The 18,366-nt window shown below is 41.2% G+C and overlaps 1 protein-coding gene across 1 annotated transcript in view; it reads right to left on the bottom strand.

Moving 5' to 3' along the window:
* The window catches only part of ddx43 (DEAD-box helicase 43), a 31,870-nt gene that overhangs the window by 11,178 nt on the left and 2,326 nt on the right, over positions 1 to 18,366 (bottom strand). Inside the window, exons 3-12 of the mRNA XM_021610639.3 lie at positions 8,259 to 8,382; positions 4,797 to 4,964; positions 4,549 to 4,630; positions 4,176 to 4,338; positions 2,731 to 2,849; positions 2,439 to 2,549; positions 2,071 to 2,212; positions 1,845 to 1,945; positions 1,583 to 1,670; positions 1,196 to 1,323 (exon numbers count right to left, since the gene is read on the bottom strand). Coding sequence (XP_021466314.1) covers positions 1,196 to 1,323; positions 1,583 to 1,670; positions 1,845 to 1,945; positions 2,071 to 2,212; positions 2,439 to 2,549; positions 2,731 to 2,849; positions 4,176 to 4,338; positions 4,549 to 4,630; positions 4,797 to 4,964; positions 8,259 to 8,382 — 1,226 coding nt within the window. The remainder of the gene's footprint in view (positions 1 to 1,195; positions 1,324 to 1,582; positions 1,671 to 1,844; positions 1,946 to 2,070; positions 2,213 to 2,438; positions 2,550 to 2,730; positions 2,850 to 4,175; positions 4,339 to 4,548; positions 4,631 to 4,796; positions 4,965 to 8,258; positions 8,383 to 18,366) is intronic.

The raw sequence follows: 18,366 nt of genomic DNA, 5'->3' as shown, positions 1-18,366 counted from the left end.
ACCTTTCATTGAGGATACTCACTTGTATCCTACCGCAGAAGAGTTTAGAACTATGCCACATCCCCGAGTCAGTTTTGTTTCGTCACAGGAGAAAAACCATGCACATTTAAAAAGCAATAGTCTACTTACTGTTTCATCTATAAAATGTCTCGCATAACTAACTGAAATTGTGTTGATCATTTTACACATTTATTATTTCGGGACCGGGCCGTGTAAACGTCATTATTTTGGGACCCAGCACTGTAAACGTCATTTCCCTAATGACACGTGAGTGGAGAAGGACTGTCTCATTTCAAGCAAGAGGAAGCGAGAGAGGACGGAGGAGAGGCCATAAAACGCAAGCAGTAAAATTACATTTAAAAACAGATTTAAAAAAAACATCTTATGGAACAGCAGGGACTGTGAAGTAACAAACATTGGCACACACACACGATAACATACGCACTATACATACACATGGATTAAGTACTGTAGATATGTGGTAGTGGTGGAGTAGGGGCTAAGGACACAGTGTGTTGTGAAATCTGTGAATGTATTGTAATGTTTTAAAAGTGTATAAACTGCATTAATTTTGCTGGACCCCAGGAAGAGTAGCTGCTGCTTTTGGGGATCCATAATAAATACAAATATAAGTGCCAGAATCAGATACAATAACTGCAAAAATGATGACTCGGGCAATCTCTTTCCAGTTTTGGTCATTTATTTTCCTCAGTTCACCCATCATGTTGTTTTGCTGACTTGGACATCTGTGATGGGTAGAACTCTTACCTCTTTTTGCCCTTGTGAAAAGTCCACATAATCTATTAGAAGCAAGGTGGAGCTACTACAATATCCATTACACCAAGGCTATTCAACTATATTCTAAGGGGGACATATGTTTTAAAAGTTAACTGCAGGGGTGCCAGATATTTGACATGCAATTATTCTTCTAAAGAACTGTATGAAAAATAACACATCATATAAAGCACTTAAAATGTTGCTAATTAGGTTTGATATTTGCCATGGATTTCTTTCCTGATTTTCTTTTACACTTATCCATTCTTATACCTACGTAATTCTGTCAAATATACATGAAGTGCCTCTAGAATCGGACTAGGGATTATCTCTAGTTCTCAATGTCTCGCTGACCATCAATGTCTCGCTGACATTGGACATATAACAAGGAGAGAACAGAGGGGTGCAGGGCAACACTCACATTATCTTCTTGCCTACGAAGATGAGCACTTTGTCCTCAGGCTCCATGTTGTGGACGAAGTTAAAGAGATAGGCCTTCTTCTCCTCGTCTTGACAAAAGAGAACAGTCTGCTGCACTGTGTTCACAGCCTGAGAGAGTAAAGAGAAACCTACAGATTATTAGGTTGGGCAGGGACAAACATAAGTGCTGTTAATATTTTTTATTTAACTAGGCAAGTCAGTTAAGAACAAATTCTTATTTACAATGACGGCCTACCAAAAGGCAAATTGCCTTTAAAAGCCACAATACATATAACTTGATCAGATTGAATCCCGGCCTAGGTCTTAACACATCCCACTCATTTCTTATTTATTTGGAATGAGCAGCAGAAGCATTCGCTCCACTCACAGCCAGGTCCAGAGTTCCCACATACACCATCATGGGGTTCTTCAGGTACGTCTTGGCCATTCGCCTCACTCCCGTGGGCCAGGTGGCACTGAATCAGCCAATCGGAGAAGAGACATCAAGATGGGCAAAGATCAACAAAAGAATGGTAGGCATTTTAACTATTACAAAACAGATGAGCTCTATACACTGTGGAACTGAACGTTGATACAGAGTTGTAGTCTGTCTGAAGTAACGGGGTGTTCTCATCTTAGGGTCCTTTTACCTGGTCATAATAGTCTGCCTGTCCGGACGGACGTCCAGAAGAATTTTCATTATTTGAGGCTCAAAGCCCATGTCAAGCATCCGGTCTGCCTCATCCAGCACCTAACACACAAACCCCCAGTTACACACATGCTCACACGCTACCAGCAATATACAAAGCCACGCACAAATAGTCACGCGCATACACATTTTCACCACTGCCCCCCCACACATACACACACACACACCAGGTAGGTGATGGAATGCAGGTTGATCAACTCGTTCATCTGCAGGTCGTTAAGCCGGCCAGGCGTAGCGATCACAATGTCTACTCCAGCTGAGATCACTTTGATCTGGGCCCTGCGGTCTCCACCACCGTAGACACACACACTACACAGAGACAACACAGATGGGGAAGCGCCACATGCAGACATCTCCCCTGTAGGTCATAGTATAGATGCGATCTCTTGAAGCCTTTGTGGTTTCATAAGTAGCGTTAGGTATGGTACCTCAATAAGCTAGTGTGTATTATAGTGTTAGTACAGTAGAATAAATGTGGCGCTTGTTAAAGCACTAGTATGATAATTCTATACAGTGTTAGGAGCACGTATGGTACCATTTGAAGCCCTTGTAGCTGTACTTGTTGCACTCTGACTCAATCTGCAGAGCCAGCTCTCTAGTGGGAGTCAGAACAAGCATACCAGGGCCGTCCTGCTTATCACGTTTTCTGTGTGAACCATACAGGCACAAATGTAAAAAATGTCACACACCCACAAAATGTAAAGAATGCCTATCCCATTATTTCTGAACTACACATGACCATTAGGGGTAGGGGTCAATCTTGGAATGAGCAACTGTGTGAAAGACGCATGGCTGGAAGAAATACCAGTATGGTGGTAAAAACTTACACAGGCTGGCCATCCATGTGAATGAAGCCAGGTAGGAGGTAGGCCAGTGTCTTTCCTGTGCCTGTCTGGGCGATCGCGATCAGGTCATCTCCTTTCAGCGACATGGGCCAGGCTTGAGACTGGGACAGGGGGACAACTGTCATGGGAATGACACTGACAACATGGGAGTTATAGTGCAACTGTGTATGGTACTAAGTATCAAATGTGGCATCCCAGTAGTGGGTTTATTGTTAGGGAAAACAAAAGATTTTCTCACAATAAAGACCTTGTGAATGACAACAGAGGTGTAACAGAAACTCAGTGCATGCAGGCAGAAAGTTTCTGCATACTGAAAATAACTACAGACAACAGTAAGCTATGAGTCATCAAATTGCAGGCATAGGCATAGACCTCTGAAAAAATGTTGTTCAGTGAGCTTCAAAAGGGCGTTTCCCAATTACATCTTTCACATTTAAAGTTTCAATATCAAGTATAACGAAATGCCTTTTTTTGCCAGCGCCAAAATGTCTACTGAATTATGTACACGTTCACTATTTCTCACAAATTTAAACACACTGGATTGGTGGAGGCATGGGATAGTTTCCAACAGATTTCTAATACCAGCCATTTCCTTTTAATTCAATCAGTGAAGGAAAGTGAACAATTAAACACTGAGGAAGTAGAGAATTGGGAAGTATTATTTTCTAAATCTCTTCATCCATAGTGCTTTTCATTTCTATATTTTGCAGGAAATCAACTGTAATGTACCCATTAAGTTATTGTAAATCATCAACTGTAATGTACCCATTAAGTTATTATAAATCAACTGTAATGTACCCATTAAGTTATTATAAATCATCAACTGTTATGTACCCATTAAGTTATTGTAAATCATCAACTGTAATGTAGCCATTAAGTTATTGTAAATCAGTTGTAATGTAGCCATTAAGTTATTGTAAATCATCAACCGTAATGTACCCATTAAGTCATTGTAAATCAGTTGTAATGTAGCCAACATTTTGTTGGGGTTAAATATGTCTTATATCTCCTAGATATAGGACAGATACTTCAAAACCTTATTAACTGACTGTATTTTTGCCATTTATGAATGTGTTATTCAATGCGTTTCTATGGGCTATAGTAGTAAAGGTCATATTTATTTTGATAACTATTTGATAAATATTTATTTTGATAACTAAAGGGGTACTACAATATAATGGCGAAATTATGCATGGTATGAACATCTTAAGTGAATTCTATATGTTAGCTTAGTTGAACCACTCCCATCATGCTCCAACTTGAAGGGCATGGAGTGAGTGCACTATATTGGTCAGTTCAATTTGGAGTGTACTGCTCATCTAAATTGGTCAGTGAAACTCACTCAAGTCTTTGCTCAGAGACAGTCAAAAGTTGTATACAAACAGTAAGGTTTTGGAAGGGAGGTTGGACTCTGACTCAATAAGGACCTGGATAGGAGTTGGCTTGGCGAAGCCGACTCTGACAATATTCTCCATGATCCCAGGATAGTGCAGGAAGGCTTCGTCGAACGTGACCACAGGGTTGGGAAAAGGACGCTTCTCCCCTTCTCCCTCCTTCAGGTCATCCACAAAGATATCGTTATTCACTTTCCTACGGGAAGAGAGGGTGGAATTGGTCAGGAATATAGTTACTTTGCTTGCATGTAGGTTGGTACAAAACCAAAGTCGACTGAGAAGAGTTGAGTTGATAACATATTACTGAGCAGAAAAAATTCAAATTGAACTCAGAAAGTGGATAAACAGCATCCTCTGCTGGACAAGAAATATACCTCCATCGAGACAAAATTGGTCCCCAACTTACCTCCATGCCTTTACTTCCTCTTCACACCGACTGGCTACAATCTCTGACTCAAAGTAGAAATCCTTCTTCAGAGATGGGAGATCTGAAGGGATCCCAAATCAAAATGTTCTATTCAGCCACTAAGAACTATCAATCAGAATACTGTCATGTAAGAACACGGGAGAATCAAGTGTAGGAACAGTTGTCAATCAACAGCGATGCAGTCCCGGTCTGTGTTGTGCATGCATGCGTGCATCTCCCCCACTCACCCTGCCACTTCATCTCCTCGTATTTGTGCCGGTTGGCCCTCATGGAGACCCAGTCGATGGCCTGTGGAGGACTGTCCTCCAGAGACGCCTGCAGGGCTGCAGCTGACCAGATGGAGCCGCTCCTGCCTCCGCCACCAGCACCCCCAAATCTTCCATCACACCCAGGTTCTGAGAGAGAATGCAATACACAAAGAAACTCAGTCTGATGAACTAGTAGTCTCGTTTACTAGATGAGTCCACCGGACAATACAGGAGGCCCGTTATAGCCTTCATGGAAAGCAGACAATGAAAAGCTTCAGAGAACTCTATACTGTAAGAACAATAACTTGATACAGCAAAATATGTGATGTTAGTGAAATTTAAAAAACGTGACAGGGCAATTCCACCACTTTTTAACCTCATTTTCATTATCTTCAGCACAATAACATTTCCACATTTTGTAATATCAAATATTAAGTTAACAAAGTTCTACCCGATGACATCAAAAGTTAAAACATTTTAAAAACAGTGATTTTCAGTGACAATACCCACCCTCTGGCTAGAAAAATCTCTGCAGGTTTTGAAGATCACCGTTTTGTTACTTTTAATACTACCATGTGTTTATGTTTTAGGTCCTTTATCTTTTTACATTTTAGTCATTTAGCAGTTAGTGCATCTTAAGATCTCTAGGTGAGACAACCACATGACATTTCTCCTCAATAAAGAAGTTAATTAGCAAAGAGTGCTAGTAGGGGGTAAAAAGTAAAATGCTAGTGTTCGGTCACAAAAGACATTACAGTAAAAAAATATATATACAGTACCAGTCAAAAGTTTGGACACACCTACTCATTCAAGGTTTTTCTTTATTTGTACTATTTTCTACATTGTAGAATAATAGTGAAGACATCAAAACTATGAAATAATACACATGGAATCATGTAGTAACCAAAACAAGTGTTATCCAAATCAAAATATACTTTATATTTGAGGTTCTTCAAAGTAGCCACCCTTTGACTTGATGACAGCTTTGCACAGTCTTGGCATTCTCTCAACCAGCTTCACCTGGAATGCATTTCAACTGTTAAAAGTACATTTGTGGAATTTCTTTCCTTTTTAATTAACCTAATGCATATTCTTGATACCATTCGAAAGGAAACACTTACGTTTGTGGAAATGTGAAATTAATGTAGGAGACTACAACACATTAGATCTGGTAAACGATAATACAAAGAAAAAAAACATGTAAAAAAAATAAAATTGTACCATCATTTTTGAAATGCAAGAGAAAGGCCATAATGTATTATTCAAGCCCAGGCGCAATTTAGATTTTGGCCACTGTGGCTGCAGTGTATGTGCAAAGTTTTAGACTGACCCAATGAACCACTGCCCAAATGGTTTATTAATAACTTTAAGTTCATAACTGCACGCTCCCCCAAAAAATAGCACGGTATTATTTCACTGTAATAACTACTATAAATTGGACAGCGCAGTTGAATTACCAACAATTAAAGCTTTCTGACAATATCAGATGTCTATGTCCTGGGAAATTCTCTTGTTACTTACAACCTCATGGTAATCGCATTAGTCTACGTAAGCTCAACCATCCCGAGGGGGACCCACCAATCCTGTAGAGGTTGTGTTTGAGCCCATCACTTGTGTTGTGATAAGGTAGGGTTGGTATACAGAAGTTAGCCCTATTTGGTAAAAGACTAAGTCCATATTTTGTCAAGAACAGCTCAAATAAGCAAAGAGAAACAGTCCATCATTACTTTAAGACATTCAAGGACTTTGAAACTTTGAATTGCAGTCGCAAAAACCATCAAGCACTATGATGAAACTGGCTCTCATGAGGACCGCCACAGGAAAGGAAGACCCAGAGGTACCTCTGCTGCAGAGGATGAGTTCATTAGAGTTACCAGCCTCAGAAATTGCAGACCAAATAAATGCTAAAGAGTTCTAGAAAACGTCATCTCAAAACCAACTGTTCAGTGGAGACTGCTTGAAATCAGCCCTTCATGGTTGAATTGCTGCAAAGAAAAGACTACTAAAAGGACACCAATAATAAGAAGAGACTTGCTTGGGCAGGGAAACACTAGCAATGGACATTAGACCGGTGGAAATCTGTCCATTGGTCTGATGAGTCCAAATTTGAGATCTTTGATTCCATCCGTCGTGTCTTTGTGAGACGCAGAGTAGGTGAACAGATGATCTCCGCATGTGTGGTTCCCACCGTGAAGCATAGAGGTGGTGGTGTGATGGTGCTTTGCTGAGGACTGATTTATTTAGAATTCAAGGCACACTTAACCAGCATGGCTACCACAGCGATACGCCATCCCATCCTGGTTTGCTCTTAGTGGGACCATCATTTGTTTTTCAACAGGACAATGACCCAACACACCTCCAGGTTGTGTAAGGATTATTTGACCAAGGAGTGATGCGAGTGCTGCATCAGATGACATGGCCTCCACGATCAACCAACCTCAAGCCAATTGAGATGGTTGGGGTTGAGTTGGACCGCAGAGTGAAGGAAAAGCATCGAACAAGTGTTCAGCATATGTGGGAACTCCTTCAAGACTGTTGGAAAAGCATTCCAGGTGAAACTGGTAGAGAGAATGCCGAGAGTGTGCAAAGCTGTCATCAAGGCAAAGGGTGGCTACTTTGAAGAACCTCAAATATAAAGTATATTTTGATTTGGATAACACTTGTTTTGGTTACTACATGATTCCATGTGTATTATTTCATAGTTTTGATGTCTTCCTTCACTATCATTCTACAATGTCAAAAATAGTCAAAATAAAAGAAAAACCTTTGAATGAGTAGGTGGACAAACATTTTGATTCGTACTCTGTGTGTGTGTGTGTGTGTGTGTGTGTGTGTGTGTGTGTGTGTGTGTGTGTGTGTGTGTGTGTGTGTATATATATATATATATATATATATATATATATATACACACACACACACACACACATATACACACACACATATTATTCATATATATTAATAATATACATGTTTTTATTTGTAACACGCCGGTTTCAAATATGTAGACACTGGTTTGGTGCTGAAGATAACGAATGAGGTCGAATGAAAAGTTGAAAAGTGGCCTTTAAGACAAGATCAAAGTAAATGCAGAATAGCATCTCAGAAGGCACAACTCGTTGATCCTTGTCACGGATGGGCTATTGCAGCAAACGACCACACTGGGTTCCCACTCTTACAACTAAGAACAAGAAGAAGCGGCTCCAATGGGCATGCAATCACCAACACTGGACAATTGAGGAGTGGAACAACAATGCCTGGAACACGAGAGTTAAGTTTACTTGAGTGGCATGAGCAGTTCCCAGACCTCAATCAAATATATAGCATTTTTGGGATTAGATGGAACAGGCTGTTTGCAGCATGAATGTACCACCGTCCAATCTGCAGTTTACAGTACCACACTCAGTGCTCTCTCCCTTTCCTATTGGTTTAAGTGTGTTTTACCTCTGCGGAATCCCCCAGGGCCATTGTCTCCGGCTACCAACTCCTCGATCATCTCTCGGGCCTTCTGTTGAACCTTGCTGCTCCCGAAGATATGCACTTCACCCTCATAGTCCCCCTTGCTGATCTACAACACAAACACACGTAGGGAGGTTAACTCTACGGGGGGAGGGCAATTGATTAGCTGCAGTGTAGAAAATGTGTCTTTGAACTGTCTTCAAAGTTGTTTCAGCAGTTGGCAAAATTAGCACGACACAAGCTGAATTAAATGTAAAAGGGTTTAAAAATAAAACAGCTTGGTTTAAGCTCAGTGCTCCATTGACATTTCACAGAGATTCAAATATTTCTCTCAAAAACAAGTGTAAAATAGGACATTTCAAATCAATATAAAAAGCGTACACAAAAAAAAAAGGAAATGTCAGGTCTGAAAATCGATATCAATCTTACCTCGATTGTTTTATGTCCTGTGGATTTGTGAAGAAAGATGACGAGTTCAACAGGTTAGTGAGTCTGTCAGATAGCCAGTAGCCATAATTCTGGCACAGAATTCAGCCTAGCTGACAATATCATTTTCCAGATGATTACCACTTTTCTGGCCTCCATTGATTTGAATGTTGCGGACTGGAGCTCTGGTGTCATAAAATGAAGTTCTATACTTTATTTTTGGTGGCTTTCAGAACCCCAAAAAAGCCCGCATTTAAAAAATACATTGTTAAAAACTTCATAATGTGTCGTCACAGTTCCAGTCCGCCCACAATAGTGGCCGCTCAACTTCATCGTAAATCATGGAGTTGAGATTAGTTGTCTAGCCTAATGGTAACCCATACTCTTAGAGCTAGCTAATTATACTATGCAAGCTGCCGAAACTCAATTTGAAATGCAAATGTGCAAAATATAAATCAATATCATTATCATTTTCATGACTGATATGCATAATGTCTGCCAATTTGAAAAATAGCCAAGTGTGTTTGATATTTTATTTTCATGGTACTATCCAGTACAACACTGACACACTTAAAAATCTAAAATGCTTAAAAATGGCAAATCTTTACAAAAATTTCCTTGTGACAAAAATAATGATTCTCAATTGACACTGCCTTTCCATAATCTGTGGGGTTTAAGACTCAAAATTCAAATGATCAAATTATCATCCGCATTATTGTTTGACCTGTGTTGATTGTCAATCACTGCGCACAGGGTTTCAGTAAGGAAGAGAGGCTGCCTATGCCTGCTAGCAAGTCATTTTCGGTAGAAGCTGTATTGATGTGGCGTTTTAGGCTGTCAACAGCCAGGGAGAGACCCAACAGAAGAACAGCCAGTGTGCGAGGAATTTGCAGTAGGGAACAATAAAGCTCAGTGGAGGGGACACAAGATAGCTACTAGTGGCTAGCTAACATATGTAAACAAAAGTATGTGGACACCCCTTTAAATTAGTGGATTTAGCTATTTCAGCCACTCCTGTTGCCGACAGGTATATAAAACCAAACACAGCCATGCAATCTCCATAGACAAACATTGGCAGTAGAATGGCCTTACTGCAGGACTTTCAACATGGTACTGTCATAGTATTCCAACTTTCCAAAAAGTCAGTTTGTCAGATTTCTGCCATGCTAGAGGTTAACTGTAAGTGCTGTTATTGTGAAGTTGAAAGGCCACACAAGCTCACAGGACGAGACCTTCAAGTGCAGAAGCACGTAAAAATCTTCTGTCCACTCACTACAGAGTTCCAAACTGCCTCTGGAAGCAACGTTAGCACAAGAATGGTTCGTCGGGAGCTTCATGAAATTGGTTTTCATGGCTGAGCAGCCACACACAAGCCTAAGATCTCCAGAGTGGTATAAAGCTCACCGCCATTGGACTGTGGAAACGCGTTCTCTGGAGTGATGAATCACACTTGACCAGTCCGACGGACGAATCTGGGTTTGGCAGATGCCAGGATAACGCTACCTACCCAAATGCATAGTCCCAACTGTAAAGTTTGGTGGAGGAGGACTAATGATCTGGGGCTGTTTTGACATTCGACAATTCTGTGCTTCTGACTTTGTGACAGTTTGGCGAAAGCCCTTTCCTGTTTCAGCATGACAATGCCCCATGCACAAAGCGAGGTCCATACAGAAATGGTTTGGTGAGATCGGTGGGGAAGACCTTGCCTGGCCTGCACAGAGTTCTGACCTCAACTCCATCAAACACTTTTGGGATGAATTGGAACTCCGACTGTGAACCAGGCCTAATCACCCAACATCAGTGCCCGTCCTCACTAATGCTCGTGGCTGAATGGAAGCAAGCACCCGCAGCAATGCTCCAACATCAAGTGGAAAGCCTTCCCAGAAGAGTGGAGGCTGTTATAGCAGCAAAGGGGGGGAGGGACCAACTCCATATTAATGCTCATGATTTTAGAATGAGATGTTTGACGCGCACATGTCCACATAGTAGCTTGCTGGCTATGAAGAGGCATTACTGGCTACCGTTAACTAGCTAGCCCACTGACGCAACAAGACACCATTGTGGAACACCTTTAGGTACAGCAAGTGGCTTTTGTGTCTTGTAATTTCACATTTGGTTCACATTCAAACAAGTAGCTGTATGACTAGCGAGCAAGGTTATTTATTCTCCTTCCAGATAGCTAGCAAGCTATGTGGCACTAAAGTTACTCTAGAGGGAATCACTAATGGTATGTTGCTATTCAAAAACAAAGGAATTATCTGAAAGCATGTCAAACTATATAGTGTAACGTCACACGTACGATAGAACATTGTTTTTTTTTGGGGGGGGGTTGCCCCGCTCTCTCACTATGTGTCGGAGTTCCAGATGTGGCTGCAGGGGAGGAGTGGTGGACAACACTGGAGGGCATCTTCACTGTCCACATGTAGGACATTTACAAGTAAGTATCCCAAATTAGGTACTACTAACTACTTGGTTGGATAAGAGGCAGAGACTAAGCTTAGAGGGGGATACTGTGTACTGTATGTTTCCAAGTCATTACTTGAGTGATTGTGTAACTCAAAAGACACTATCACACACTGAACAGACCGTGTGAAGAGCACCCTTTGTCATATGCAGTCCTCAAATGATTTGGACTTGTTGCAGAATTCTCCCGAAATGTGACACTTGCATACTTCCATGATGGAGTTTGCAAGTGCACACCATAAGAGAAGGGTGGAGAATTGAGATGTAGCCCTCATGTGCTCGCTCAACCACCTAGACGCCCATTCCTGTAGCTGAGGGCTACAGTGATATTACAATGAGGGGATTCAATTAAGCTGGTGGGAGATTGCACCGGGTGAAAAGTGATTGTTTTGAAAACCGGGCAAGAGTCGGGTGCTCCGTTTATAGTCCAGAGAAGTCAGCTCAAAACAAAATGACGTATGTGAAGAACATGGAGTAACGATTTAGGTTTCAGTGTTCACATGCAAAGTGTTTGCTCTTCGTAAAAAAAAATATGTACTTTATCTGCCTTCCCAAGTAAAACTAGTAAAATTCTAACATATACTTTATGGAAAATACATATGTTTTCTGAATGATGAATCATGCAGTCTTGTTGACAACATAACCTGGCAGCGCAGATTACTGTTCTATTTGAGCAGGGCGCTCCTCCATCACAGCTTTCGCCCATTCATGTCACATAGCCCTGTGAACCCAGTTCCTGATTAATTAAACTCCCTCAACATAAAAGGGCCACTCTGCGGCAGTGTCCACAGTAGAATAAAATTATTATATTCATATTGTAGTCCCGTGATCCTTCCCCACAGTTCTTGTATGTGACATTTTACAAGTCAAGCTTTCATTTGCACGTTAAAGTATTTAATTATATCCCACAGGGGACAGTACCACAGACTCAGTAAGGGGGAAGATAGATCTATATAAAATATATGACATGGACTGGAACCAATCAGAGTTCCTGTGGTCTGATATGAAGGCAACAAAAGCAATACTTGGAAGAAAAGCATTTTCCATTTTAGCTAATTTACCGCAGATCTGACAGTGTGCCTTTCAACTAATCTATTTCGTATTTCACCCCTCGGGAAACTGTCATTGCTGTGTACAAGCAACCACAGCAGCTCCTCCAGCAGACGCAGCCCCCTCCCGTCATCATCCATCTACACACAATACCGCATAATGACAAAGCAAAAACAGTTTGATTTTTAGAAAAAAACTTTAAAATCCAATTTACATAAGTATTCAGACCCTTTACTCAGTACTTTGCTGTAGCACCTTTGGCAGCAGTTACAGCCTTGATTCTTCATGGGTATGACGCTACAAGCTCGCCACACCTGTACTTGGGAAGTTTCTCTCATTCTTCTCTGCAGATCCTCAAGTTCTGTCAGGTTGGATGGGGAGCGTCGCTGCACAGCTATTTTCAGGTCTTTCCAGAGATGTTCGATCGGGTTCAAGTCTGGGCTCTGGCTGGCCCACTCAAGGACATTCAAAGACGCCACTCTTGCATTGTCTTGGCTGTGTGCTTAGGGTCATTGTCCTGATGGAAGGTGAACCTTCACCCCAGTCTGAGGTCCTGGGTGCTCTAGAGCAGGTTTTCATCAAGGATCTCTGTACTTACAAAATAAAACTTTGCACGTTCATCTTTGCATTGATCCTGACTAGTCTCCCAGTCCCTGCTGTTGAAAAACATCCCCACAGCATGATGCTGCCACCACCATGCTTCACCGTAGGGATGGTGCCAGGTTTCCTCCAGACGTGACACTTGGCATTCAGGCAGGCCAAAGAGTTAAATCTTGGATTCTCATGGTCTGAGAGTTTAGGTGCCTTTTAGCCAACTCCAAGTGAGCTGTCATGTGCCTTTTACTGAGGAGTGGCTTCCGTCTGGCCACTCTAGCATAAAGGCTTGATTGTTGGAGTGCTGCAGAGATGGGAGAACCTTCCAGAAGGACAACCATCTCCACAGAGAAAGTCTCGAGCTCTGTCAGAGTGACCATCGGGCTCTTGGTCACCTCCCTGACCAAGGCCCTTCTCCCCAGAATGCTTAGTTTGGCCGGGAAGCAAGCTCTAGGATGAGTCTTGGTGGTTCCAAACTTCTTCCATTTAAGAATGACGGATGCCACTGTTCTTGGGGAACTTCAATGCTGCCGAATGTTTTTGGTACCCTTCCCCAGATCTGTGCCCTCGACACAATTCTGTCTTGGCACGCCACTGACAATTCCTTCGACCTCATTTTTGCTCGCACATGCACCGTCAACTGCGGGACCTTATATAGACAGGTGTGTGCCTTTCCAAATCATTTCCAATCAAGTTAATTTATCACAGGTGGACTCCAAATCAAGTTGTAGAAGGGTCTGAATACTTATGTAAAAAAATATATATATATTTTTTTATACATTTGCAAACATTTCTAAAAATCTGTTTTGCTTTGTCATTATGTGTGTAGATTGCTGAGGCTTTAAAAAAAAACAATAATTTTAGAATAAGGCTGTAACGCAACAAAATGTGGAAAAAGTCAAGGGGTCTGAATACTTTCCAATGGCGCTGTATCTAACCTAGATTGCTAACTACATATACTAGACATCGTTGCTAGTAGCAAGCACCATGCCCAGTCTGTCTCCCCATGCGAACTCCTTGCTCACCGGCTGTCCAAGCCAGCATAGCAAAGATTATCCGAGTTATCCAGTATATAGTACAGCTTCACCGCTTCCTCTGATCCAGAAATAGTTTACGAAATTAAGAGCGCCGGTATTTGTCTGAGCATAACTAGCATGACCAGGCAACCTCTTCTGCTTACCAAAACTCCACCCACTGTTTGATTGTCAGGTCTAACACATCGAAAAAATTAACACAAAGGAGCAATTGGGAAATAAAAAAGCCAAATTAAGCATTGCAATTGGTTAATTTAATTTCATTAATCATTTGAATTACAGTTAAATAATAGAGTATGGAAAATGATTATAATTGAGAATTCATGTTCTTTTTGTCACAATTCATGTCATGAAGAAATGTAAAACATGAGAAATGATGTCATTTAAGCATTTACATTTAGTTTTTTTTTTTTAAATGTGTCAGTGTTGTAATGGACAGTACCATGACATTTGTCAAATTGGCAGGCATTATGCATACTCAATTATTAAAATGCTATATATTTTTTTACATTTCAATTTTGTTGCAAAAAATGCAAACCCATTAGGAAAAGCAAACATTGATATATAATTAGCATTTCCAATTGAGTTGTCAGGTAAATGCATTCATATTACATATGAACTAGTTACTAGCTAACGTTATTATACGAGCTAGCTATTAGCTACTGACGCACTGTTGTTCACAGCTTTTAACTAACATTGTTCATTCATCAAGGTAACAGAGTTTCAGTAATTTTTTATTTTGCCTTTATTTAATCAGGTAGGCGAGTTGAGAACAAGTTCTCATTTACAACTGCGACCTGGTCAAGATAAAGCAAAGCAGTGCGACACATACAGAGTTACACATGGGATAAACAAACATGCAGTCAATAATACAATAGAAAAAAGTCTATATACAGTGTGTGCAAATGAGGTAGGATAAGGGAGGTAAGGCCATAGTGGCGAAATAATGACAATATAGCAATTAAACACTGCAGTGATAGATGTGCAGAAGATGAGTGTGCAAGTAGAGATATTGGAGTGCAAAAGAGCTAAATAAACAACAGTATAGGGGATGAGGTAGTTGGATGGGCTTATTACAGATGGGCTATGTACAGTTGCAGTGATCTGTGAGCTGCTCTGACAGCTGGTGCTTAAAGTTAGAGGGAGATGAGTCTCCAGCTTCAGCGATTTTTGCAGTTTGATCCAGTCATTGGCAGCAGAGAAGTAGAAGGAAAGGCGGCCAAAGGAGGAATTGGCTTTGGGGGTGACCAGTGAGATATACCTGCTGGAGCGCGTGCTACGGGTGGGTGCTGCTATGGTGACAAGTGAGCTGAGATAAGGCGGGGCTTTACCTAGTAAAGACTTATAGATGACCTGGAACCAGTGGGTTTGGCGACGAATATGAAGCGCGAGTCAGCCAACGAGAGCATACAGGTAGCATTGGTGGGTAGTATATGGGGCTTTAGTGACAAAACGGATGGCACTGTGATAGACTGCATCCAATTTGTTGAGTAGAGTGTTGGGAGGCTATTTTGTAAATGACATCGCCGAAGTCAAGGATCGGTAGGATAGTCAGTTTTATGAGGGTGTGTTTGGCAGCATGAGTGAAGGAGGCTTTGTTGCGTTATAGGAAGCCGATTCCGGATTTCATTTTGGGTTGGAGATGCTTAATGTGAGTCTGGAAGGAGAGTTTACAGTCTAACCAGACACCTAGGTATTCGTAGTTGTCCACATATTCTAAGTCAGAGCCGTCCAAAGTAGTGATGCTGGATGGGCGGGCAGGTGTGGGCAACGATCGGTTAAAGAGCATGCATTTAGTCTGCCATAGAGACTGCCAGAGGTCCGGACAACAGGCCCTCCAATTTGATTCACTGAACTCTATCTGAGAAGTAGTTGGTGAACCAGGCGAGGCAGTCATTTGAGAAACCAAGGCTGTTGAGTTTGCCGATAAGAATGTGGTGGTTGACAGAGTCGAAAGCCTTGGCCAGGTTGATGAATACAGCTGCACAGTATTGTCTCTTATCGATGGCGGTTATGATTACAGGTCGACCGATTATGATTTTTCAACGCCGATACCAATTATTGGTTGACCCGGGGAAAAAAGCCAATACCGATTAATCTGCCGATTTTTAAAAATGTATTTTTGATGACAATTACAACAATATTGAATGAACACTTATTTTAACTTAATATAATACATCAATAAAATCAGTTTAGCCTCAAATAAATAATGAAACGTGTTCAATTTGGTTTAAATAATGCAAAAACAAAGTGTTGGAGAAGTAAAAGTGCAATATGTGCAATGTAAGAAAGCTAACGTTTAAGTTCCTTGCTCAGAACATGAGAACATATGAAAGCTGGTGGTTCCATTCAAAATGAGTCTTCAATATTCCCAGGTAAGATGTTTTAGGTTGTAGTTATTATAGGAATCTCTCTCTCTCTATACCACTTGTATTTCATTAACCCTTGACTATTGGATGTTCTTATAGGCACTTTAGTATTGCCAGTGTAACAGTATAGCTTCTGTCCCTCTCCTCGCTCCTACCTGGGCTCGAACCAGCAACACAACAGCCACTCTCGAAGCAGCGTTACCCATGCAGAGCAAGGGAAAACCCCCACTCCAAGTCTCAGAGCGAGTGATGTTTGAAACGCTATTAGCGCGCACCCCGCTAACTAGCTAGCCATTTCACATCGGTTACACCAGCCTAATCTCGGGAGTTGATAGGCTTGAAGTCATAAACAGCTGCTGGAAAACGCACTAAAGTGCTGTTTGAATGAATTCTTACGAGCCTGCTGGTGTCTACCGTCGCTCAGTCAGACTGCTCTATCAAATCATAGACTTAGTTATAACATGATAAGAAATACGAGCCTTAGGTCATTAATATGGCCGAATCCGGAAACGATCATCTCGAAAACAAGATGTTTATTCTCAGTGAAATACGGAACCGTTCCGTATTTTATCTAACGGGTGGCATCCATAAGTCCAAATATTCCTGCTACATTGCACAACCGTCAATGTTATGTCATAATTATGTAAAATTCTGGCAAATTAGGCGGCCCAAACTGTTTCATATACACTGACTCTGCGTGCAATGAACACAAGAGAAGTGACAATTTCACCTGGTTAATATTGCCTGCTAACCTGGATTTATTTTTAGCTAAATATGCAGGTTTTAAAAATATATACTTCTGTGTATTAATTTTAAGAAAGGCATTGATGTTTATGGTTAGGTACACATTGGAGCAACGATACGCACCGCATCGATTATATGCAACGCAGGACACGCTAGATAAACTAGTCATATCATCAATCATGTGTAGTTAACTAGTGATTATGATTGATTGATTGTTTTTAAATAAGATAAGTTTAATGCAAGCTAGCAACTTACCTTGGCTTACTGCATTCGCATAAAAGGCAGTCTCCTTGTGGAGTGCAATGTAATCAGGTGGTTAGAGCATTGGACTAGTTAACTGTAAGTTTGCAAGATTGAATCCCCCGAGCTGACAAGGTAAAAATATTTTGTTCTGCCCCTGAACGAGGCAGTTAACCCACCCTTCCTAGGCTGTCATTGAAAATAAGAATGCCTTCTTAACGGACTTGCCTAGTTAAATAAAGATTAAATAAAGGTGGGTACAGGGCTGTTGACCGGGGTAGGGGTAGCCAGGTGGAAAGCATGGCCAGCCGTAGAAAAATGCTTATTGAAATTCTCAATTATCATGGATTTATATGTAGGGACAGTGTTTCCTAGCCTCAGTGAAGTGGGCAGCTGGGAGGAGGTGCTCTTATTCTCCATGGACTTTACAGTGTCCCAGAACTTTTTGGAGTTAGTGCTACAGGATGCAAATTTCTGATTGAAAAAGTTAACCTTTGCGTTCCTAACTGCCTGTGTAAATTGGTTCCTAACTTGCCTGAAAGGTGGCATATCGCGTGGGCTATTCGATGCTAATGCAGTAATAACTTTCATGGGGTTAGGTTTGATAGCCAGAAAACGCAAACAACCACATTCTTTCCAAAAGAGCTAGTTAGCATCACTACTTGACATTTCAGACCTAACAACTGTACCCCGCACATTGACTCGGTACCCCCTGTATATACAGTGCCTTGCGAAAGTATTCGGCCCCCTTGAACTTTGCAACCTTTTGCCACATTTCAGGCTTCAAACATAAAGATATAAAACTGTATTTTTTGTGAAGAATCAACAACAAGTGGGACACAATCATGAAGTGGAACGACATTTATTGGATATTTCAAACTTTTTTAACAAATCAAAAACTGAAAAATTGGGCGTGCAAAATTATTCAGCCCCTTTACTTTCAGTGCAGCAAACTCTCTCCAGAAGTTCAGTGAGGATCTCTGAACGATCCAATGTTGACCTAAATGACTAATGATGATAAATACAATCCACCTGTGTGTAATCAAGTCTCCGTATAAATGCACCTGCACTGTGATAGTCTCAGAGGTCCGTTAAAAGCGCAGAGAGCATCATGAAGAACAAGGAACACACCAGGCAGGTCTGAGATACTGTTGTGAAGAAGTTTAAAGCCGG

The sequence above is a fragment of the Oncorhynchus mykiss genome, chromosome 1 (genome assembly GCF_057628025.1).
Source record: "Oncorhynchus mykiss isolate SJ-2025 chromosome 1, ASM5762802v1, whole genome shotgun sequence".
Taxonomy (NCBI): domain Eukaryota; kingdom Metazoa; phylum Chordata; class Actinopteri; order Salmoniformes; family Salmonidae; genus Oncorhynchus; species Oncorhynchus mykiss.
The sequence above is the reverse complement of the archived record's forward strand: the minus strand, read 5'-3'. Positions and strand labels throughout refer to the sequence as shown.